General features: G+C 34.7%; 1 protein-coding gene and 1 pseudogene across 4 annotated transcripts in view; one reads left to right on the forward strand and one right to left on the reverse strand.

The window, feature by feature from the left end:
* The window catches only part of LOC126714483 (uncharacterized), an 85,673-nt gene that overhangs the window by 34,959 nt on the left and 23,950 nt on the right, over positions 1–26,764 (reverse strand). Inside the window, exons 1-2 of one of the 4 annotated variants that reach the window (XM_050414647.1) lie at positions 13,438–13,582; positions 13,150–13,306 (exon numbers count right to left, since the gene is read on the reverse strand). The exons of the other annotated variants lie outside the window; for them this stretch is intronic. Coding sequence (XP_050270604.1) covers positions 13,150–13,206 — 57 coding nt within the window. The 5' untranslated portion in view covers positions 13,207–13,306; positions 13,438–13,582. Of the gene's footprint in view, positions 1–13,149; positions 13,307–13,437; positions 13,583–26,764 lie in introns of those variants that run through there. 4 annotated transcript variants of the gene reach the window in all.
* The window catches only part of LOC126714484 (histidine biosynthesis bifunctional protein hisIE, chloroplastic-like), a 37,337-nt pseudogene continuing 28,718 nt past the window's right edge, over positions 18,146–26,764 (forward strand).

Genomic DNA, 26,764 nt, shown 5'->3' on the forward strand with positions numbered 1-26,764 from the left:
CTGTTACTAACGAAAAGGCTAACTTCTCTATTTGGAGGGGAGGGAATCGTACTTCAGCTCCTCCTAAAGCTTTGCTAGTGTAGTAAACGAGCTTTTATGCCTTTCCTTCTTCTCTGACTAAGGCCAAGCTCACTACATGAGGAGAAACTACTAGGTAAAGGTATAGTTCCTCACTCGGTTTAGACGAGCTCAACAAGAGATCTGTTGTGAGATACACCTTGAGTTCTTCTAACGCTCACTGACACTCATCCATCCATTCAAACACTTTCCTTAACACTTTGAAGAATGGCAAACACTTGTCAGTAGCGTTTAAGATAAACCTGTTGAGAGTTGCTACTCATCCAATGAGACTTTGCACTTCCTTGACATTCTTTGGTGCCACCATGCTTAGTATCGCTTGGATTTTGTTAGGATTTGCCTCAATTACCCTCTGTGAAACCATGAAACCAAGGAAATTTCCTAATGAAACTTTGAAGGTGCATTTGCTTACGTTCAACTTCATGTTGTATCATCTAAGCATGTCAAAAGTCTCTTGGAGGTCGTTTATGTGCTGGGCCTCCTTTGCGCTTTTGACTAGCATGTCATCCATGTACACTTCAACATTTCGTCCAATTTATGGATGAAACATATGGTTGACTAGCCTCTAATAAGTTGCCCTTGCATTTTTCAAACCAAAAGGCATTACTTTGTAGCAAAACAAACCTTGGCTTGTGATGAAGGATGTTTTCTCCTGGTTTGTCTCGTCCATCTTGATTTGATTATACCCCGAGAATGCATCCATAAAGCTCAGCAATTGGTGCCTAGCTATTGAATCTACCAGCTGGCCAATTCGTGGAAGGGGATAACTATCTTTAGGGCATGTCTTGTTCAAATTTGTGAAGTCCACGCACATTCTCCATTTGGCATTGGCCTTTTTTACCACCACTACATTAGCTAGCCAATCAGGGTAGTAGACTTCGCAGATAAACTCTGTTGTTACCAACTTATGGACTTCTTCTTTCATGGCATTGTCTCATTTTAGGGCGAACACTCTTCTCTTTTGACGGATAGGCTTATAGGACGGGGACACATTTAGACGATGAGTAATCACACTTGAGTCAATCCCAGACATGTCTTCATGGCTCCAAGCAAAAACATCCATGCTTTTCTTGAGGAATTGGACGAGATCCTGCTTCGTCTTCTCCTCCATGCTTACTCTGATTCTAGTGAACCTTTCTGGGTTGGACTCTTCCAAGGGGACATCTTGGACATCATCCAATACTTCAATTGGCTCAGTAACTGTTCATCTTTCTTCAATGTTTATCATCTGCATCTGCTCTTCCATTGCTAACATAGCCAAGTAACATTCTCTAGCCACCAGCTAGTCTCCTTGTACTTCTCTAATGCTATATTCTGTTGGGAATTTAACAAACAAGTAATAAGTAGACGTTGCAACCCTCCAACTATTTAAAGTCGGTCATCCCATGATGACATTGAATGAGGAGGAACAATCCACAACAAGGAAATTTACTTCCTTATTGATTTGTCGTGGTAAGAACCAACCACAACTAGTAAGGAAATGGTGCCCACCGGTAGAACCTTCATTCCTCCAAACCGAATCAAAGGTACATTCACTAGACGAAGTAATTCCTTACTAACCCTCATTTGTTAGAAGGCCAGATAGTAGAGGATACCCACAGAACTCCCATTGTCTATTAACACTCTTCTTGTTATGTAATTCGCAATCGTCAAAGTGATAACAATTGCATCATCAGGAGGATGATGCAGTCTCCTTGCATCTTTGCCTGTGAAAGTGATAGCAGGCTCATCTACTCTAGATGCCCTTGTTGGGCCACCAGTGAGTTGAACATTTGGAACTATTCGTAAGTAAGTCTTCTTGGCTTTGGACGAACTTCCAATTGATGTTTCTCCTACAATAACCCTTATTTCTCCAAGTGGTTGACGCATTGGTTCTTCTGCTTTGCCTTTCAATGAATTCTTCAACTTTCCTTACTTAATAAGAACTTCAATTTTCTACTTTAAGTCGTAATACTTGTCTGTGTCATGTCTATGATCTCAGTGGAAACGACAGTACTTACTTTTGTTCTCTTGCTAGGGTCTACTTTTATCTTCTCTGGCCATTTCAAGGACGAGTCATCCTTGATTTGCATCAACACTTGGTCATGTTGAGGACGATCCTGCTTTCCTGCTGTCTCGATCTCTTTTTTCTCCCATCTTGGCCTTCTTTGGACGAGGGCCTTGTTCTAGACGGTGTATGTACCTAGCTTCCACTCGTTCAACCTTCTTCTTTTTCTTGAAAACAATCACGTCCTCATCATTCATGAAACTTTGGGCTGAGTGTATCAGCTTAGCCATTGTCTGTGGCTCTTGGTCATACAACTTGTGGATGAACAAATCTAAAGTAACTTTATTGTAAAAGGCTACCAAGAGGATTTTGTCGTCTATCTCGTCTACCAATAAGGCTTCCCTGTTAAAATGACTTATGAAAGTCTAAAGACTCTCGTTTTCTTCTTACTCTATGTTTAGTAGGTTAGACAAGGAGTGCTTATGTCTTTGGCCTTCGACAAAGTTGTTGACAAAAAGCTTACTTAACTCCTAGAATGCAGTTATGGTGTTTGGTGGTAGTTTACCAAACCACACCCTGGCTGGGCCTTTTTGCATAGTAGGGAAGGTTCTACATATGATTTCATCTAGAATGCATTGGAGGTACATGGTTGTCTTGAACATGGCAATGTAATGACAAGGATCTTGCGTTCCATCATATGAGTCCAAGGTAGGCATTTTGAACTTGGAGGGTAGAGGATGACTTATGATGGACGCGATGAAGGGAAATTTAGTTCTATGGACGAGATCATCCACATGGTTCACCCTTCTCATGGCCTTCTTCATCTAGTCCATTTCTCTTTCCAAATGTGGCACACTTCAAGTGACAATACCTCTGAACTGATCTCCTCCTTCAGTGCCGTTCTTCTCCCCTCCATTTTTTGAGTTTTACCTATTCCTTGGTGCATCGCTATTGACCTCTCTAGTTAACTCCTGGTTTTGTTGCGTCAAGTTTGCCATTGTAGCTACCATGGATTGCAGTTATTGTTGGATAGACGCCAGTTGCAGTGTTGGTGCACAATTTGAATGACTAAAGGCATTTTCACTCTCTTGGTGTCTTGGACTTGTGGCCATCGACCGAGTCCAAACCATGTAGCCTTTTGTCTTGGAAAGCAAGGTGGTTAACACTTTAAAACTTTGCTTACCTTCCCATAGACGGTGCCAACTAATGATGTAATAAAATCAGTAGGCTGAATGCTCTGGGCTACAACAACTATTTGATGACCTGAAGAGAAAGCAAACGATTGTCAAGGGTGACTAGGGAGAATCGGCCAAGGACCCTCTGACAGTTAAGTCAGTTTTTCTATTTAGAACACAAGGATAGTGAGTAGATGAATAGTAGAATGTACCTTGGGCTGATGGAGTTAGATCCCTTTTATAGAGAGCTTTTAGAGGGTCTACTTGTTCGGATCCATTACCATCATGGGAGATGTGTGTAATTAGGGGAGAAAATGGAGTGGATTTTGAAGAATCCTCCCCACATTCTAGAATGATAGATCGTGGTCTGATTACTTGGTGTTTGTAGAAAAATCCTTTGAAATTTACTAAGTGTCATTTGGTCATCCACGTCATTGTGTGACATGGATGACTAGGTTGCTTTGGACGATCATGACGTTTGTGGACGGATCCTATTCATTATCCGTGGTACTTTTTATTTGGGCTGCCTTTCTCGTGAACTAGTCTAGACGTAGTTTGGTTATAGACGACCATCATGGATGAATGGAACTTGATTTAGCCGACCATCATATATATATAAATATATATATATATATATATATATAATGAGAAATCATTACAAATTTTAGAAATGTATGATTTTAAAAAAGTATAAGTTAATACCATGTATAATTTGAATCATATAATTATAATTATTTTCAATTGTATCTGTGCATATGTACGAGGCTACATACTAGTAATATTAATAGTATATGATAAGAAGGGTAAGTCAAAATTTTTTCTCCTTCAAATATTGCATTGATTCAATTTTTGATTTCATATTTCAAAATTTTAAATTATAATACTTTATTAGTATATATTTGTTTAGTTTTTTTTTCCGTTAATTAATTGTTTTCCGGCCATTTTTTATCTACATTTTTGGTCTTTTAAATTATGGAGTGCATTCAATTTTAGTCCCTTATTAAGTATTAGATTGATTTGATCTTAGTTTCTTACCAATAGAGCTAGTATATACCTAATGGGAAATGATAACAGATGCCCTAATTTTATTAATGAATTATTTTTAATAACTTTTTATAGGAAAAGAAAAAAAGCAATTGACTTTTTTGATAGTTTTTAATATTTTTCATAAAAGTGATATCAAAACTTTTCAAAAATAATTTATTAATAAATGCCATAAGGGCATCTATTAACATGACCCATAACTAATTTATTGTTTGCACCACTCCCTTGGTGCCATATTTTCAGTGCTGCAATTTAGTCCATTTGGAAATCTATGAATACAAATTTCAATAATTGAACATATCTTCAATCCTGTACAATTTTAAGATTGGGCAAAACTTTGGTACAGTACTTAGGTACTATTCCTTAGATTCTACTCTTAAAATTCAACCATGTGGTTGTATTTAACTAAAAATACACTTCCATCCCATGAGAAGAATGCCACATTGCTGAATTTTAAGATGAGAACCTAAGTTACAGCATCTAAGGTATTGTATCTAAGTTTTGTCATTTAAGATTTATTCATTATTAGCCTTGTACTAGAACCAAACCAAACCTTTTTCTAACATCTTTTACTCCTACCATAACGATTTGTTGGTCATTGACTCCTTTGGATAGGTGTGAAGCTTAATACAAATGCTAAATTAGGGTTAATCTAGAAAATCATGGCTTTTGGAATCTTGCGAGAGAATGAGGTATAGGTAATCAAATAACAAGTTTCACATGCAATCTTCGTAATTACTCCATCGCTAACATTGTTATCATTGCCATACTAAAATTAGTGATTGAACTATCAAACCGATGAATCATACAAAATTTCTAGATTGGTATGAAGAAATACCGGATTTTCCAAAAACCCAATTAAACCATCAAAAACTAGAAATTATTTTTAATAGAAAAATACTGAATTTCATGGTTTTATTAGAATCATTCAGTTTTTTTTTTTAAATTTTATTTTATTTTATGTCAAGTTATCTATGTACTATTTAAGGAGTTTCTCCTGTTTGGATTCCTCAATTTTGATGCCTAAAATATCCTCATCATACTCACTAACAAGTTTTCAACTAATGGGGATAAATATGTAAATTAAAATTCCTACACTTTAAGACCTACAAACTCATGTATGCTTTGCCGGTTTCTATCTCACTTCCTATTTTTCATTCTTCTTCAGATTCAAGACATTTAGTTTAGCTCTACATCTTTCTTTTCTTTTTCTTTAGATTGAAGACATTTTCTATCAGAGGCTCCAACAACTTTTCAGGTTCTATCTTTTACAAGTTCTTCTTTGTTTTCTTTTCTTTACTTTTGTTTATCATTGACTTCTTTGAGTTCTTACCTACCATGGCTACCAAGTATTCATAGTTTGAGAAGTACTTACCCATGGGTGAATGTGATTAGGGATTCAAGGGTGTTTGATGGTGGCTTATTACCGTGGTTGACTTTGAGATTTCAAATAGGAGGGTTTGTGCCTGAACTGGCTGCTTGAAAAAGAATATTGGCAAGGGCTCTCTTTTTTTTCTTTTTCTTTTTTGGCCTAGAATTAAACACAAACCCTTTTTGGTTTTTTTTTTTTTTTTTTTTAATTTATTTATAGGAATTTACTCTTTTTTTATAGGAATTACGCTTCTCTGTGATAACAAAACAACATCATCATAAGGCGAAAGCATATCATTAACCGAAGGCATATCATCAATTATACACTAGTTTTTATTCCCAAACTTGAACATAGCCAATTTCCTAGACACATGAATTGTAAGTAATGCAAAATCAACCGTTTCATTTTTGGAACCTAAACAAATGTAAACAACCTTTTCCATGTAATTTATGCTACTTTAAAAAAAAAAAAAGTAATTTACATTAATTTTATTAAATGTAGTTTATGCTACTTTTTTTTAGAGGGTATTATTATATATTTGATGAATCATGTTAATAGTTACCCAATTTAAAACAAACACGAACTCTCTTTTTTTGGAGGGTATTACAAGCTACTTTGTTTCCCAATATCCAAAAAAAAAAAAAAAAAATTAACTTCTCTTTCAAAATGTATAAGCAATCTTATATTTAATCCTAACTCTTTTATCTCTCTCAGGTTGATGTATGCACAAATTAATTGGATTGCATTGCAGAGGCATTGGAATGGAATATTAGATAAGTTTAGGTGAGAGACTTTACAAGAGTTATTGTATGATTCAAACCTTACATGAAGTGGTTGTTATCTAATAAATTGTTATAAAAAAATTTCTTTTGTTACATAAATTATATTTATCGTTTGTATAATTCTATGTGAAATTCAATTTACATTTTTTTCTATAATTATTAATTTACTACTCCATAAAAAATGTTACGTACCTTTTCTCAATTTTAAGGGTAGTTGATATATTTGAAATTAAACTCTTTTTAATTTTTGTTATGGATGTGTAGTAAGTGGCTAACTATTAGGATTAAAACACTACATTTTAGGATTAAAATTGATCCTTTTACTGTAAAAGAAATATATTTGAAATTTAAACTCTTTTTAACTTTTGTTATGAATTTGTAGTAAGTGGCTAACTTTTATGATTAAAACAGTACATTTTAGGATTAAAATTGATCCTTTTACCATAAAAGAAAAAAAAATGGTAGTTGCTAAATTTTAAATATAAACTGTTTTAACTTTTTGTTATGGATGTGTAGTACATGGCTAAATTTTAGGATTAAAACCAAGGTTTTAAAAACCGGTACAGTGATAGAACTGGAAAAGGAGCTAATTACCGATTTTCTAGTTGGACCGGGGTCCAACCGATGGTTGAACCAGTGACATCATAAATAATTTAATTATTATTTATTTAAATTATATAAATAATTAATAATTTTTTAATATACTAAAACTAACAAACCAATAGTAATAAATATGTTTCCTTTTTAAAAAAATACAAGTATATAAGTACATAACATCTTTTTAAAGAATTTAACACAATAACATTACAATACAATCATCCTCAACATAATAAACTTTCAACAAAACCAAATAAATAAGTTCATTAGTCATTACATTTACATCCAAATGGAAAATAGCAAATAAGTTCATTACATCAAAATAGCAAATTAGTTTTAAAGTTTCAAGCAAATAAGTTCATAACATCACATTTTGCTCTCATAGATGAAGAATTAGCATTAGACCTGGTTTTAGAAGCATGTTCATTAGATGGTATAGAGGCGAACTCCATTTCACTCCACAATTTCAGACTGACAGCAACCATTTATCAACACAACATACACAAACAATAGTATAATACTCTGTAAACTATATTTCACAAACACAAATGCTCTGTAAATCAAATCCAAAACATACACAAAATAGACAACATACTCTGTAAACTAATAATTGAAAGGAGAATTAACGATAGAAGTTACCACTTACTAGTGAAGTCATAGAACAAAGAACCTGAGATGAAGCCGAGAACATGAACGGAGAATCTAAGATGAAGCCAAGAGAAATGAAATGAAAAAAAAAAAATTTAAAAAAATGAACCGAGAAAATGATCAAAATTAAGTAATCAAAATCAAAAGAAAAGAATACCACTTGATGAAGTCGAGAAGTAGAGAGCAGCGCTCGAAGGGTGAGGGCGAGTCCGAGAAGGAAAAAAGAAAAAAAATCAATGGTGATGGCAAGACTTGAGGGAACATAAGACACTTCAGATGTCGTGAGGATCAAGAGGCGTGTCACGTGCGTGAGGCAGGGAGAGTGAGGCAAAGAGCTTGAGAGTTGAGATGAGTTGAGTGAGGTAAGACCGTTAGAGTGAGGCAGAGAGGCAAAGAGATTTGAGAGAGGCGTGAGACTCTGAGAGTGTTTAGGAGTTAGGACTTTAGGGTTAGATTTTAGGTTCCCGGCCAAAATGACGTAGTTTTAGGTTGGGAAAAAGTCAAAAAATCCCAACCGATTAGTAACCGGTTAGACCATGCCGATTCCCTGTTCTTCAGTTGAACTAGCCGGTTTTCTAATTTTCTTGGTTTTTAAGCTATTTCTGGTTTTTACTCATAATTGGACCAGATTGAAGGACTGTTCCCAATTGAACCGGTTGGATCGGCTGGTCCGGTTTGGTTTTTAAAACCATGAGTAATTCTCTATCTCAATTCTTAGTAATTTCCAGTAATGCTAAGGACAATTTTTTTTTTCATAAATAATTTTATAATTACTAAAATGATCGATTATGAGTAATAGATACAACTAACACTTAGACTCACTATTTTTTTCTATCACTTACTATCAACCACTTCAAATTGTAAAATTAGTTGTGAAAAAAGTTGTATCCGTGCACTATTAAATAACTTTTCTCGATGGATTATAGATTATGTCATTCTCCCTATAATTTGGATGTGATTTTAAAAATTCTTAATTAAAACTTAAACTTTCTAAATGTTTCAATTTAAACATAAAAAAGAGGCTTCCATATAAATGACATATATTACTTTGGCCCCAAAACAAATTGTATAAACTATAAAGATAACTTTGAAAAAGTCCAACAGATAAATAAAGTTTAATAAAGATGTGATTATTTTTTTTTCCCAATAAAATGCCACGTGATGTTTATATTACGGGTCTTTTGGTACTCAAAAATCAAATAAATGTTGTGCAATTTACTTTCATTACTTCACATTTTAGTTAACAATAATACTCAGAGGAGGAGAATTTAAATAATTTAAATAGTCTAATGTTTTAATAAATTTTTTTTTTTTTTTAGAATTTGATTTTGAAATTACCTCCAAATTATAAGAAGAATTGCTGGATAAAAGAGAAGGGAACTTCCTTTTTTTCTCCAAACATTGCTGTGTGCCATATTTTATCATTGACATCTTTCTACTAATTTCTCCTATTTAATGAGTCATTTGCAGTTTTATAGTCTGAATTAGTTCAAGTTGATAGGGCAGAAATTTGAATGATGCGTCACAAGCACAATGGCCATGCAATCCATCGAGTTATCATGAATTAGCATCTTTTTGTTGATTTATTTTTTATTACTTTCCATATTATTTTTAATTTTAATTCTTGCATCTTCTTTCTACTTTAATACTACTGCATGTATCCTCGTTTTCTTGCCTACACAGTCTTTGAGTATGACCCCAAAATTGACTCAGTACTAAGAGTGGCAAAAGAGGACTACGAGAGTTGCAACAAAGCGAAGCCAATTGAAAAATACAAGGAGGGCATGACCAAGATTGAGTTGAACCATTCAGGACCATTCTATTTCATAGGTGGGTCTGAGGGGAAATGTAATGAAAGAGGTCAGAAGCTAATTGTGGTTGTCTTGTCTAATGGAGAGCATAGTCTTCACACTTCGATAACAAATAGTTCTCTGGAACTAGCACCAGCAAATTCACCAAATCCTGGTTATGCTCATGGATTAAGCGCTGGATTTATGACTGTTGTTATGGGAATTGGGACTTTGGTGGTGATGGTATTACTTTGAGAGAGAGTGATAAGTGAACATTTTGTTCTTTTTTATGTTACTTCTTTTATATCACTTTGTTTTGGGAAAGATAGAAAAGAGAGTTGTGAACTTTGGAAAATAAAGGCTGCATGTTATGGATTTGACTTGTTGTATTTGATGTTAAATTATATTATATATAATGATCTACTCTTTTAATCTTATTTGTTTTTTTGGAGTAATATTCTTCTAGTTTGACATTCTTCTACTTTTTAAATCTTATTTGATGTTAAAATTGCTGCATATGTGTATTGTTTTTTTTTTTTTTTTTTTATCACTATTGGTATTAGAGCAGAGCTCTTTTCCATGCTCCCCTAGAAGTATAGAGGAAGAGAGATCAAAGTTTTAATTTTACTATGTTTAACTTTGCACATAATCAAGTCTATCGTCTCCAGTCCATCCTCCAGTGGTTTTACAAAGACACCATCACTAGGAACAAACAACATGATATTTGGATGTTTATGAACTATGAAGAGTTATAGTGTTAGAGTTTGTATATGGGATTAGTGGGATTAGGCATTTGTACCTGGAGCAATTATCCCCTCTATACTCAATTTTTTTTTTTTTTTTTTTTTTTTTTTTTTTTTTTTTTTTACCGCTTTAACTTTTTGACTTTCATAATTTAACTTTTTCTCATTTTATTTATTCAATAGTTGAGACTGAAAGTCATTTTTTTTTTTTTTTTTTTCAAATTTGAATCTTAGCCATTGAGAGCTATTGCATCAAGTGCAATACCTAGATCTCAATCCTAATTAGTGAGTAGAGTTTTTTTGCATTGTAAATTCTTTGACTTTTTTGTGCAATTTTTTTTATAAGAATAACAAGACGGTGTATTAAGGGTATGTTTAGATACTACTTATTACTGAAAACTAAAAATACTATAACAAAATAATTTTTAAATATGTAAATAGTACTATGAGACCCAATTTTAAAGTTATTTTTGTTGAAAAAAGTATTTGTAGGTCCTGTGAATATTGCACGAGACCCACTAAAAAACACATAGACGCAAACGCATAGACGCAAACGTTGTATCCAAACTCATACTAAGTGTTACTTTTGACATTGATAAGAGCACTAATCCTATGGAGTACTAGTTTTGCACTGATTTATTTTTTTATTTTATTTTACTTTATTTTTAAGTAGGGAGAGGCAATAGTCCCTATAAATACATTGATATGTAGCTTTGATATGTGAGTAGTTTAAGACAAAAGCATTCAAAAAAAAAAAAAATTTGAAAAAAGAAAAAAACTGTGTAGTTAAGTGCATTAGCGTGAGAGCACTGGTGGGAGCATTAGGGATTTGGGTTAGTTTATGTTTGTGCTTTCATAAAAATAGTTTGGAAGAATGGCCATGATCTTTACAATTGATAGTGGATTTTTTGTTGGATCGTAGGCTTGAAACTTTTTTTTTTTTTTTTTTGAGAAACACAGGCTTGAAACTAGTTGAACTAAGTTAGAAATTTTGGTCGTATTGTCATTTTAATTTTTTGTTAGTGTAAAATGCACTTCTGCTGATCCCAAATCACAATAATATTGTGAAAAGAGTTTGTTTTTGTTTTACAATGAATCTCACTGGTGGCGTTTGGGTCAGCATATTGGGCCATGGTTTGGGCCACACTCCTCTCGAGTTAGACAGCCCAATGGCACATATTTGGTCAAGAATTTAAAAAGATTTATTTTATTTATTTTTATTTTTTGGCAAGTTTAATTCTGGAATAATATAGGAAAAATAGCAGATGCAAGGATAAGTTGATGCTCACATCGATTTTGCTGACTTTGTTAGTGCCGCGCTGTCTCAGACTTAGCGCTGTGCATTTTGTCTATGTGTGTGTGGATTGTTTCCCCTGTTTTTGGTGGTCCAAAAGACTCTTTGTAAAATTGTTTTGTTTCTTTAATCCACTGAATTACCAAAAAAGAAAAGAAAGCAAATTGGTCTGAGAATAGTGTTATACAAGCTTTTATTAATTAAAAAAAAAAAAAAAAACCCCTTGATATAAGCATTACTGCTCGGAGAGAAGGGGAAGGACACATCAACCTACACTACTAATAATAAGTGGCACTATCTACATTTTTTTATATTAGCATCATGTCATATTTTGGATTGAAGCAAGGCTGAAGCAAGCATTCATTGCAGAGAAGCAGACCTTTAGGCTTCAAAACAGAGCACTGAAGACTTGCAGCAGTAACACTTAAACGACACTCTACAACAGCTAATACGACTTGCAGTTTTTGAATTAGTTGCATCAGTAGTTTAGTAGCTATTTCTACATAGACACGTGTAATGTTTTGATTGGTTGTAAGGCCTTGATCCATATAAAGTGGAGTTAGTTAGGATTAGATATTTTTTACCTCTTGTATCAATTCTTGTATAAATAGGCTTTTGTACATTCTAATCTGATTAATGCAATATAGAAGATTCATTCTCAAATTCTAATCTGATATTTTTTTTCTAACTCTAGCCCTGCCATGATTGCATTTTGCATTTGCTCCCTCTGCTGACAGAATTTCATTTGATGAAGCTTCAGTGCCTCTTCTGCTTCCCCATATGCAGCCTGCAAACTCTTCTGGGACTCCCAACATATTCCTAGAAATCTCGCCCGAACGAGTCTCTAGCTCCTTCGTCTCAGCCTCACAACTGGACAACTGATTCTCAATTCGAAGAAGCAAATCTTTGACACAGGAAGCCTCTTCTCGAAGTGATATAAGGTGACGATTCGAGGCTGTTAAAGCAGTTTCTGTCCCAGCATGGATGCGAGAAATATCATCATATCTAACTTTCTCACTAAGATACAGTTCAATCAATGCTTGCAAAGATTGTTCCTGGTTGACTGACTTTTCTTTGTCAGCTAGTGATGATGCACAGACAATGAATTTCTTCACTAGCTCATGAAAAGGTGCATGATTGACTAATTGAATATCCAAAACATTAAAAGTTGATTCCGCTTCCTGTGCCATGGACTCTAGATAGGCAAGAAACTTATTTTGGACATCCAACACTGTCTGCTCAAGAAACTCCATGTTTAACGTTGTTATTCTGCCTTCTGACATAGCAGGAGGACTCTTGGCAATTGGCATTTCCAGAGAAACATCACACAAAGCCCGAGCATCCTGACCAGATATTTGTGATGATGGCTCATCAAATTCAACAATTAAAGGACTATGAGGCAGGTAACTAAAGCATTCATAATTAGACACATCATGAGGAACGAACATGGGATCAAATGAAGGGAAAACACCTATAAAAAAATATATGAATTTGGAGTCATAACCAAAGGTGAAAGGAAAACCACACAAGAATCCAGAAATTATAAATTAGCTACAAGAATTACGTTAAAGAACCACCACGTACATACAACTTCAAATTTGAATCTAATCCAAAGTAACAATGAACAATGAGGACATACCCTTGGGACTCGACAGACAAAGCAGGTTCGACCCGCATTTGGGCTCCTATTCAGCATAATTCTTTTACAAACTCCGGCTTCACATGAACACTTAGGATACGGATACACACTCAGGAGGAGACTTGCTAGTTTCACCAGCTGTCACTTCGTCACACCACTATATAAAAACCCCACATTTATTACCTTACATCATTATACCAAAGTTGAACAAAAAAACAAAAAAATAATCAGAAAGAATTGGAAATTGAAAAAGACAGAGAGGGAGAGAGAGAGTGTCTTTGATCTTACGTTAATGCCAGGGCAAGTGAAAAACTTTCTGCCGGGGTTCTTGTCGGAATGGGAAACCCGAACAAGACAGAATCCGAGGCCACATGGGCAGCGAAAGAGGGGGAGATCAGGACCGTTGGAGAAAGAGGTGGAGGGCTGAGATTTCTTGAGGGGGCAATCTCTGGCCCAGTGGCCTTGCTGACGGCAATGGAAGCAAGTGTCCTTTTGCATTCTCTGTGGAAGTGAGAGTGCAAAGCTTTGTTGGGATGGTGGTGGAGTTACCGGAGGAGTAGCAGAAGCACCGAGCTCAGTTGAGTTTGAGAGATCAACATGGTTTTTCAATTTTGATTTGGGAAAGCGGAAAAATAATAACGTGAATGAAAATTGAAAGCAAAAGGCAGTTGATACTGTCTTTTTATAACTGAGACTAAAGAAAGAAACAGACCGCAGTTACTATAGCGAGAGTGATGGCGTATGAATCAAGCTTCGACTTAGCTTACGGAATACACTTTTTCTAGATCATCCTTTGTAACTTATCCCACCAAAAAGTTTGATATAAACATAAAATTGTAATGAGTTTTACTAAAAAAATAAAAATAAAATAAATATGGATTCCAATTAGATCAACTGGTAAAGTCTCTAATAGTTGTATTTAGAGTTTAATTTCTACCTACACCAAAAATTGATTGCCATCATTTTTGGTATTTTTAGGTCCCACGATACTATTCACACATTTAAAAATTATGTTTTTAGTTTTAAGCAAATAAACGATATCCAAACTCAGCCTAAATGTTACAAATTAATAATGAAGATGACTTGGATGACAATTTTGGGTTCCAATTTGGTGATTTTCCTCCATATGCACCCTCAGCTTTCTCCATGATCACCAAAATAGTGTCTCTTGATTCTTGAGTGATGCTGTTTGGGTTTTAATTGATTTTAGGCATTTATTTTATTTTATAAAATTCATTGTAGCTTTTTTTCATTAATTTTTAAAACTCACGAAACTTAAACTATATATCATTTTTGAGGAGTGCGGTTTGGATAGAAGGATCAACAGGTTAAAGTTAAAAGGATTGAAATGAAGTAAAATAAATAAATAAATAAAGCAGTTAGAGGATTAAATTATAAAATAAAATAAAATGCAATTTTGACACATCAAAAACTTATTTTTATCTATTTTAATATATCATTTTACAATTCACCTACATCAGATATTCTATTATTCCATACAACACATTAAAATAATATATACAATACATTAAAATAAACTTTAAAAACTCCTACAATAAAAACAATAAATACAAAACCCTCAACTTCACCTAATTGAAATCTCTACTACCACCACCACCACAATCCACCACTACTGCAAACCCATTGCCACTTAAAATTAACCAACCACCATCGACCATTGTAACCAAAACTTGAAATCAACTCAACCAGCACCCGCTACTATAACCACAACCAACCAAAACTAGCCCACCACCCAAAAAAAAAAAAAAAAAAAAAGACCTCAATAACAACTGGCTAATTGAGAGAGATCTAAAGGTGGGTGGCCCGAATGATGTGGTGAACGATGTGGCAAGTTTGACAATGCTATAAGCTTAGCAAATAACATGGAGAGAGAGAGAGAGAGAGAGAGAGAGAGAGAGAGAGAGAGAGAGAGAGAGAGAGAGAGAGAGAGAGAGAGAGAGAGAGAGAGAGAGAGAGAGAGAGAGAGAGAGAGATTAATAAAATAATAATAAATATTTTTAGCATGGTTGTCCGTACTGTTCTAATAGTAGGATGGTACTGTAACAATTGTCAAATTTATTTGGCATTTGGAATATTTGATGTTGGTAGGTTTTTAGTGTTTGGTGTGCCAAATGCACTTACATGACAAAATTAAATAATATAATTTGTAATTTTTTTAATATACTAATTTACTTTGGTAGTGTGTTAGTGGTTTTTAAATTCTAAATTAGATTTGTCTAATACATATAGACTTAAACTAAGTTAGAGTATAATTTTTATTCTATATTAAAAAAGATGACTAAATTGACAATAACCAAAAAAAATATAAGTTTGAAAAATGGTATTTTCACCTAAATTTAATTCATTGTAACATTTTATATTTCTAGGATGGCCCGGAACTAATGTGAAAAGAGACATTGGGAGCTTACGTATTTTTTGGGGGGTTCTATAATGGTGGTGTCATATTTTCTCTGCCCTCAATCTCTCAGAGTATCCTCTGGATCCCGTCTTTGCATTTCCCATAGTGGTTACAGTTGGGACAACCATAAGAAGAAGACCCATCATCTGGTTTATGCTTCCATTAATAAACAAGGGAAAGGTCTTTGTCTTGAATCCAAGGTACTCTACTAAAACAATCTAAAGTTATTGCCTCTTATGAGCTTGTTGTTTTGCTTCAGTGTTCATTTTGTTATTCATTTGGACTGTTCAATTGTGATTATATATTGTGTGCATTAGTTGATGCTCAAAGGACTAAATCAATGATTTGATCTTCTAAGTATCAACATAATATCAAAAGCCAATTTACCATTTCACCATTTCTTTATTCGCTTAGCTTAGTTACATAAAGCATGTGTGTGTGCATGTGTATTTGTGCATGGAATAAAGTCTGGAAATAAGAATGTGGCAATTTAATACGGAAGAAATGTGTTGCAAATGATAGGATTGGAATTTACAGTGGTGTCTTTGCAATTACGGTTATGAGTTGCTACTAAGAAGCATACACAGACACGACATGAGACACGTCAATTCTTGAAACTTTAGGACACGACGTGATGGGGATGCGAAAATTAATTGGCTTTTGATATTATGTGAGTGGTGTTAGTCTAGAGATTCAAAAAAAAAAAAAAAAAAAAATATTGATTGAGACCCTTGGCATAAATTGTCTACCAGAATGCAGTAGTAATCGTACCCAACTAATCTCTATTTTATCTTCTCCCAAATTTGTGTTGGTAAAGTTAATGGGGGAGACAACCTTGTCAGGCCATCATAACATCATTATCTATTTAATAATGAAAGCTCAAGATTTAACCAGCCATAGTCAGGTGTCTACTCTGGCCATTATGGACTTATGGTAGCCTTGGTAGGTACTGTTACACGTCTGGAAAACAAAATAGAGAGAAGGAAATCTGATGGCTGGGTTTCCCATTCATCTAATAAACATCTCTTGAAAGTGTCCATTGTTGCCTGATTATATGCTTTATATCATTACTCAAGCTACATCTGGGCTCCATACTTATGGAAAAAAAACTGGAGTTCACATCCCAACCTCCACTTTCCCTCCTGTCCTCCAAGACAATCATTTTTGACCAACTCTATTCTACTCCCCTCTATTCCTCCTCCCTCTCCCTCCATCCAAACTGGCCAACAATTACATCTGTCTCAATGCTTAGTTGCATACCTAAGGGTATTATGCACGTATTATGCATCCTTATAGGTGTGTGTGCTTGCTCCTACACGCACGCATGCACGTTACTACGCCTTTAGTGTTGCTTGAGCCAGCAGGCCCTGCACCCTCTGGTTACATACTGTTTGACATCTCGTTTCTTGTTAAAGTCAACCGTGCATGGTTAAGTTTCTATTATGGTCATAGTGGTATGGACCTTCACATTTATGGCAAAGAGAAGACAGCTAATACTACTTAAGAATCATGTTCCCAATTTCTCTTGCGGTGTTCATGGTGGCCTGATAATCAACATATATTGATTATGTGAGCCACATATGGGCTCTTGATTTCAATATTGTTGTTGATGTTGGAAAGGAACTTTTATATGAACTTCAGCTTTGTTGGACACCATAAACTTTCAATTACATAATTACTTGTACAAGTAGCAACTAGTTTCATTTTTTTCCTCTTTTGTTTATTCTCCGCCCTCCCCACCCCCCTTGATGCATTACCTTTGCTTGTTATTTTCTTTTGAATAAACCATTCTGATAATTCTCATAGGCTTCATCTTATGCAAATCTAGGTAGTATACTATTTCATCCTACAGTGAAGCCATAATTACTAAGATTTGGATTATTCAAATTTAAACGCTCCCTTTGTAGTGAAGACAAAATTATATAAATTGAATTCTGGGGCCCTCTTCCCTTTTTCCTTTTATCACTGTATATTTTGCTTTTGTCACTGTATTTTAACACTACAAACATTCTCTCTTTGGTTTGTGATGAGTCCAACAATCTTTCTAGATCTTGGCATCTTGGTTTTAATTAATTGTTGGGATGGTATGTAAATATATAGATATTAAGATAATATGTCAACAAAATAGTAAGCTTAGGTAAGCTGGCTGAGTCCCCTGCACCCCACAACACCACACCCCCCCCCGGTTTGCTTTCTGTCAATGGTTTGAGATTTGAGAAAAAATCGATTATATTTGTGATAGTTGGAGCTATTTAAGGCCACACCCATAGTTGCAGATTAATATGAAAGGAAAGGAAGCCTTTAAAGTACTAATGACACTTAAATCTGAAAGGTTATCCCTTATCTATCTATCTATCATTTTTTTTTCTTGATTTAACTTTATGTTCACATGGTCTGTAATATGAAAGGTGGTGCCTTATCTGTTTTAATTTATTTCTTGGTTCTATTATATTTTTCATGCATCCTTTAGTCTCTTTAAGGACTGAAATTTTGCATTTACAAATAAATTGGGAGTGTAATCAAATAGTATTTCAGGTTCACACATTGTTAGACAGTGTAAAATGGGATGACAAAGGTTTGGCAGTACAATAGCTCAAAATGTTGATACAGGAGCCATATTAATGCAAGGCTTTGCAAACCGAGATGCAGTCGCTACAGCCATTTCCTCTCGGAAGGCAACATTCTATAGCAGATCACGGTCGACGTTGTGGACAAAGGGAGAGACCTCAAACAATTTCATCAATATTCACGATATTTTTTTTTTTATTGTGATCGTGACTCTGTATGTTTTGAAGACTTCTACTTGGAAAATCTTAGCGCATTTGTATTTTTCTTCTTAGATTTCATTCAACTTTAACTCACAAATATTTGTCAGATAATCTACCTAGGGAAGCCTAATGGGCCTATCTGCCACATAGGGTCAGAAACTTGTAATTATACATCAGTTTTTGATTTAAAAGAACACCAACAGGTTTGTACCTTCAATCAAATTTGATAAGCAATGCTAACATATCTATTCTCTGCATTACTCCAGACATATTTTAGCTTTATTTTTTAAGTAATTCGGACCATTTTTCGCAGGTTGAAGGAAATAAGTTGCATTAAGCACGTTGTACTCATTAGGGTCAACAATCTCCCAACGCAAAGCAGAATTAGCAGCAGAACAAAATGGAAAACCCTCGTGGACAAAGAGATTGTTACTTGATAATATGCTTCTGTGCTCAAAAATCAGGTAGTATGGATTTTATTGGACTGTCGATTGATTTTAGTGGATACTCTCTTTGCTTCAGTCAATGAATAAAGAATGAGTCACAGAAGAAATCATCAATAAACCAAAGAGAATTATCTTTTTGAGGGGTATGTGTTTGTGTCTGTGTTTTGACTTAAGATTTTTATGTGAACTTTCATTTGCAGGGAGGAAGCTGATGAGTTGTGTTGAACATTGGAGGAGAATGAAGATAAGTCACGTACTGCCGCAGAGATGGCAGATGTCCTCTATCATGCCATGGTTCTTTTGGCAAATAAAGATGTGAAAATAGAAGATGTTATGCAAGTTCTTCGGCAGAGATTTTCTCAGTCAGGTGTCGAGACAAAGAGAGGTCGAATATCTCAAGGCTAGGTATGGGCTGCATAGGCTGCTCAGTCTGTACATATTTACCTTCATATTGCAGCTTCCATTACCATCGTAATGGGTAATTATGATATATGCATGATCACCTGTAGTCCATTTTGAGGGCCCTGGGACTCGCATTATCCTAGCTCTTGCATACCCCAGTCTAGCTGTTTTACTCTGGGAACTGGTTTAGCTCTGGATGACTTTGTTTAAGCTTTTTGGTAAAGACACAAATTTGTTGCAACTATTTTCCTTGGAAATCGATCTGAATTATTGTTTTGGGAATGTATTCAGATTGCTGTGAACTTATTTGTATTTGATTGTGAATGAAAAGAATTTTAAATCAGGAAATACTAGCTACCACCCAACTTTTGTAGCAGCATTGTGATTAAACATTGTTGAAAAAGAAGTCTGTACAAGTACTGACTACTTCATTGATGGGCATTTGCTCCATTGGTTTTGAAAGTACTTTGACTGCATAAGTGGAGTGTAGCATTACTGATTTATATATTTAAGGGAAAAGAACAAGAGAGAAGAAAAAAAAAGGGGGGAGGGGGGAAGAGTTTCGGCTCATGAACCAAATATAATTGATGAATTCAATAAGAAAGAAATCACCAGAAGACTAGTGTCGTGATTTCATTTTATTCAATGCTCATAAGCATGATTTATTACAATTATCGTCATTGTATATATTTATTCTGATTCCCGGCTTTGGTTGATGCGAACAGTTCTAACTGAACGCTATAGGATTAAGTTCTTCCCGGTGTATCGGGGATGCTGGTGCAACTAGTCAAGCATGTATTGCCTTTTGTGCCACATGAAAGCAGGCATTGTATTATATCCAGGAAGCCCGGTCCCTTTGAAAAACAGTCTGTGAGGCACTTGAACACATCTTGATCACATAAATTACTGCATAGCGACAGCGAATTCAGGTTCGGGGCTTCTTCATGGGCCACTCCCAAGTACACTAGCAATAGCACTGCAAGAAGAGGCACCATCGACTTGGCCGTTAAACCCATGATCAGATATTACCCTAGCCTGTTAATTGATCTCTGACCCTGCTGATTGATTTTAGATTAGAAAAGCTTTGGTTTTTATACATGGGAACACAGGGTTGTCATTTTGATTTCGTTTCAAATAGATCTCATGTAGGTTTCATGTTCAGTATCTAAACTTTGGCAGCACGGCACAACTAAAGACACGCATAGTTAGTGCTTCAATTGATCGAAGTTTGAAAGGTACATAGATTCTTTGTTTGCATTTTATAAAAACACCTATGACATATATGGAATTTTATTTTATTTTATTTTTTGATGAGTATATGGAATTTCTAAGAGTAGCAAATTTGATAAAGAAATTAGAGCTCTTAACTGTCTAAGGATTATTATATAGCGTCAGCTACTAATAGACTAGAGAGATACATTTTGTTGAGTAAAATATCACTATACATTATAGGAGTATATGTTAGGTAGAGTTCCGTTGTGTGTGCTGAGAAGATAAACTATGACTTTTCCCATTAGAAATATATATATATATATATATATATATATATTTATATATATAAAATAAAAAATAAATAAATAAACCAAATAAAAGAGTTTAGTTTTATCTGAATATTCTTTTGGTTTCGTCAGCTATTTGTTTTACTAGATTTTTCGATTGTTACTAAAATCTCTAATCCTAGCTACCACCACGAGCATAAGTCCAACTAACGCATGGGGTAGCCACAAGTTGAGAGAGAATTTGAATTCTAAATGTTTTGGTTGAAAATATTTTGAGCTGTCAGTTAAGCTACAAATTATGTTTGTGACTAGTAACTCTGTTAATGTGTATTGTCGTAAGAAATAAATCATAATAACTCTAGCAAGATTGCAGAGATGGGTTAAGACTATGGAAAATATTGTCAATGGTCAATTGGATGGGTGCAATGTTCACTTGACTTTTGGTGGTGTCACGATTACACCCACAAGAAACAAAACCAACCCATTGTCAATCACATTTGTTGAAAATTTGCTATAAAATTGGATAGTTACAATGAGGAAGTTTAGAAATCTCCATTAGAAATGTTAAGAGGGTGTTCATTGAGTTACAAACCATATATGCAATTAGTAACTCCTGCAAATGTGTATTGTCTTAAGAAAAAAAATCTTAATAATTGCAGCAAGATTGCATAGATGGATAAGACTTGTGGAAAATAATGTCAATTGAATGGGTGCAATGTTCCACTTGACTTTTGGTGGTCCCATGATTACACCCACAAGAAGCAAAGCCAATTCATAATCTATCACATTGATTGTTAAAAACTTGCTATGAAATTGGGAGGTTTGAAGAAAATGTTAATGTTAGTTTACTTTCACTCTTTAAATAAATGACCGTGAATAGGGAAATAAGTTCAATTGTCAATTGGGTGAGTGCTATGTTCCGCTCACCTTTTGGGGGTGCCGTGAATAGTGAAGAAACTCACAAGAAGCTAAGCCAATCCATATCTATCACATTTGACTATTTGAAATTTTCCTATATAAGATGGGAGACTAGAAAAAAAAAATGCTATTGTTACCTTACTTTCGCTCTTTAAATAAATGGCAATAAATTGGTGATAACTCTTTTTCCCCCTAAGCAGTGAATTAGTTATAAGCTATAACTTGTAACTATTTGAGTAGGTTAGGTAGTTCATGTGAGAAAATGATAGCACTCCAACGGTCTCTAAATGCCTTCATTCGGTGGCATATATTCTAGTTTCAAATTTGAAAGGTTGAACCTACTAGTCAAGCAGATGGTATTGTCTTAGTGGCATACATTGCCAATTTGCTCGGGCACACAACCCAGAAATTTTGTTTGAGCCTTTGAGGGGACTGAAATGGTAAATTCAATATATATATTGAAAAATATGATTTACAATTTTATAGTCCTATGTATATTTTTATTTTATATATATATATATATATATATTAATTTTATAAATTGGATAGAATTTCAACCTATAATGTCTATTCCATGATGATTACTCTTTATCATTGTTGATACCCACTTTTGACAAGAAGACTAATAGCAGAAGAAGCCCAACAATAAGGGAAGTGGAAGGAAAATGAAATATGAATGGTAAAAGCAAGTTATTAAACCCAATGGGCTAACATGGCAAGAATGGTAGCTAGTAGGCCCTTGGGACGAATAAGAGGTAAAGATAGAGTAAATTGGTTGAGGAAGCCCAAGGAAAGAAACAGCAAGCACAATGGGTTAACATGGCAGAAATAACAGCCAGTAGGCCTGTGGGAGGAATAAGCGGTAAAGATAGAGTAAATGGGCCAAGGAAGCCCAAAGAAAGAGATAGCAAGCACAATGGACTAACATGGTAGGAATGACAGCTAGTAGGCCCGTGTGAGGAATAAGAGATAAAGATAGAATAAATGGGCCGAGAAAGCCCAAGGAAGGATGTAACAAACCCAATAGGCCCATATGGCAAGACTACTTGATGCATGCCATAGGAGTAGGTGTAGAAAGCCTTCAACCCTTATCAGTTTGGGGGGAGGTAAGGCAGTGAGGGAGAGGGAAACAAAACAATGAATTTTGTTTGGAAATGGAGAGTGGTGTGGTAAGCACACTCTGAGCACAGGTAGTGGTCGAACAACCAACAATTTAGTAGGCAATCCTAGAGAGATACCCGCAAAAAACCAAAAAATGGTTAGTATAGCCTTAGGGAGAAAAGGGAGAAATCCCATGAATTTAAGCAGTATAAAAGGAAAAGAGGTAGCCATGAATTGGGACGAAAGGCACATATGGAGAGAGGAGGAAAAACACAAAGAGTAGAAAAGAAAAAAAAAACCTAACAAAAGAGTAAGGAAACTAAGTGGTAAGGAAGAGTAAAAACGTAAAGTTGAAGGAAATACGGCAAAAAGAGAGGCATGCATCTGTAGATCAACTTTTCTCTCCCCTTGACATTCCCACTCTCTTTGACCCACAAATCAGAACTCAAAACCATTTAGGCCCTCTTCCCAACACAGGTAATTTCTATAGCAGGAATCTGCATTGAGGTTACCCGTGTTGGGGATTGGCTCCCTTTCTGGACTGGTTCCTGTTAAATGGCCTAGGCTAAGATTGGGATGAACAAGGCCATCCCTATTGCATTACTAGACGCTCTACGACAATCCCTATCAGTTTGCGTTGGCAATCTTGATGTTATTGGTTTTGCTTTAGTGTTATATGTCTTGCTGTAGTATTTTTCTTCTTTTTTCTGTTTGTTGTGTCAGTTGTTCTGCTGTAACCCTGCTTATTTTATTTACAGTATTAGTTGCTTACTGTGACTTTATCTAGTGCGTTTTATTATAACATTATGTCGTGGCATATTTCTGATGTAGCAATTATCCCGCCACGACTACACCTTATATTAAGCCTGTGGTGCTCTCCCTAGGTTGTCTCAACATTAGGTGAGCCCAACTTACACACAAGCTAGCATGCAGTGCAATCCTAACGAGGCCAATCCCAACTCCCTTATCCCAAATTCACAGGCCTTAGTACAGTAGAAGGGTCAAGGCCCAACCACACAAAAAGGCCCCTACAAACCAAATGATATAAGTCATATTGGACTTATCAAATATATTATATTTAGATTGCTTCTCATGATAGACTTAGCAATTGTGTTCTATTTGCTACAAAAACATGCATTTCTAATACTTGTAAGAGATTGGGACTAATGAGAAAGGTTTTTTCCCCCCTCTTTTAACATTTGGACTAATATAGTAAGAAATAATGTTTTATCAAATTTTGAATTTGGAAACCATCTCCAATATAAATGTATTTGAAATAGTCATAGGTTTAATTTTGACCCTAGTTATTTCAACTACCCCTCGATACTTGACCTAGATCTACAATTAACACCCAATTTCTCTCTCTCTCTCTCTCTCTCTCTCTCTCTCTCTCTCTCTCTCTCTATATATATATATATATAGTCAAAGTTTAGAGAAAATCCAATTAGATTTTAATTGGATTCTTAATTTTGCGCCATGTGTTCTATTTACTTTTTAATTTTGTGTCAAGTGAATTATTAAGTGTAAAAATCAAAGAGTCCAAATCCAATTAAATTCTAAATTGGAGTCCAATTTTCTGCCATGTTGTGGGCGCAAGGGAGAAGTGTTGAAGTCGCCACCTAGTTATATGGTTTAGGAACCATGAATATAGCGTTCTTTTGAGGAAGGACCTTTGGTCTTACTAACAGAGTATGGGTTCGGAGTTTAAGTACACTCTTGCAAAGGTGTTAGGCACCCAAGATCGCCCAACCTTAAGATTGGCCTCCCATCATTATGTATCACATCCTAACCTTATTAAAAACATGTTGAACACTTGTATCTATACTCACACACACACAAGCATACATCTAAGCATAGAATCATGGCATAATTCATCCCAAAACACATACCTATCAACCCTTATACAAAAGAGAACCAAACAACAATGAATGTGGGAGACCGCGCCCCCAGCCCATTTTTATGATGCCGGGCCAAATTCATGAGAATTGGTGGAGTCATGTTATTGCCTTCAAAAATGAAGGTTCGACTAGTTATATTTTTCCTTTTAGATTTAGGGTTTTACAATGGAATCGCTACTTATTTAATTATTGGAAAAAATAAAAAAACCAAAATTGAAAAATTCCTCATTTTATTAATTTGAAATTGAATTTACATTGATTATAGGAAATTACATGGCTTTAGTCCTAGATACAATCTAAGATAAAGTATATAGCTTTGTTTCCTAATTACAATCTAGAAATTGAAAATTACATGGATAAGCACTTGATCTACTAACCCTTGATCTAAATTCGGAGGTTATGTTATAAGGTAAGAAGGTGTTAGGCACCCACCTTGCCTGGTGAAACCAGTCTTCTAGATTATGGTGGCCAACATCCATATCGTATCATCCTATATGTCAATCGATTTGCATGTTAAATTTAATGTGTATGCATGTGATAAACCCTAATTCAATTTATTAAGCATTGCATTTGGATTGGAAAATAAATTCTAGTGAATGTGTGTGGATTATGATATCTTAGATTCAATAATTTGAAAGAATTATGAAACAAACATGTTTTTCATATTTTTTATATGGATTTAAAATTAAAACTAGTGTTATGAATGAACATGTGATGAACAAATAAGAACACGTGTCCCATAAAAAAAAAAAAAAAAAAAAAAAAAAAAAAAAAAAAGAACATGTGAAAAACACATAAGAACATTTAAGAACATCCAAACATATTCAAGAGAATTTAAATGATTACTATCATGCTTTAATCTTCAATTTTCATCATGGAAACACAAAAAACAATTAGGGAAATGAATTATACCTTCATGTAAGATCCATATGGTGGAAGAGGAAACTCTTGAGGGAGGTCCTAAGGGTGGAGGAAAAGAAGAATTAGGAGAGGAAGAGTGAATCTTACTCAATACCTTGAGTCTTAAGAAGACCAAGATATGACAAGACTACTCAACTTCCTAGAATTCAAGAGAGGAGAAGAGAGGGGGTCTTTATGTGCTTTGAAATGGAGGAGATGAGGGGTTTATATAGTAGTGGTTGAGGAAATATAAATGGAAGGTCATTTAATGAGGTTTGACAAAGAATCATGAACCTAGACCTCATTTTAGCGTTTGGGGAAATCTGGTGCATTAAATGTGGAGATTGGTGAAAGTGAGGAGCAAGCCAAAATTCGGTTTTCTTGTAGTTGCTATAACAGCCTGTAGAGCCAACTTCAAAAATTCATATCTGACTCAATTTTGATTGGAATTGTCTCGTTCTTATACTCAAATTAAAGCCCTGGATGTCTAGTTTCTAGGAAAATTAACCTCATTCACAGATTCAAAATATTCTAAGAGATATCGATGAAATGGTGAGCAAAGGTCTAGAAAATTATTTCAGCACAGTTAACATTAATAGGTCCCGAATTAGCTCTCAATTAACATTAAATGGCTCCAATCACTCCCATTTTAGACTTAATTGGTTCCAAATTTATCCTAATTAAAAGATGATTAAACAAATTACTCAATGAATTATTAATGTTTAACTATCTAGTTAATTAGGTGTGTGCAACCTTACTATAAAATGTAGTCCTAACCAATCAAATTATAACACATCATTGATCTCAAATTGATTATACTTATAATAAATTAAAATCAATTGTTCATAATCACATATAGTTAGACTCAATTTGTGATAGTGCATCTCAGCCATTAAAACTTGATTTGATGATAACTTTCAATCTAGCGGTTTGATTAGGGCTTATGACCAGTTAATTTAATCGTTACAACATCAAGATCATTTTGGTGAAATGAAATTAATGATCTAATGACCAAAATAAAAATGCATATTTTCAAGGCAAAATTATCCTTTTACCCTTCAAGGGAGGTTAAATGCATGTTGCAAAATAAGGTGTCAATAGAATGCCCCTCATTGACAAAGCTTGAAGAGCGAATGTCAATGTATGAAAAAGGCACCTAACTTTGCAATTATTATTTAATTGTGGTGAATGTATGATGCATGTAGATAAGAATGCAAACCATCATGTAGTGGATCAAAATGTGGACCGAATCTCCAGGGAGATT

Source organism: Quercus robur, chromosome 2, assembly GCF_932294415.1.
Source record: "Quercus robur chromosome 2, dhQueRobu3.1, whole genome shotgun sequence".
In the NCBI taxonomy this organism is placed as follows: Eukaryota; Viridiplantae; Streptophyta; class Magnoliopsida; order Fagales; family Fagaceae; genus Quercus; species Quercus robur.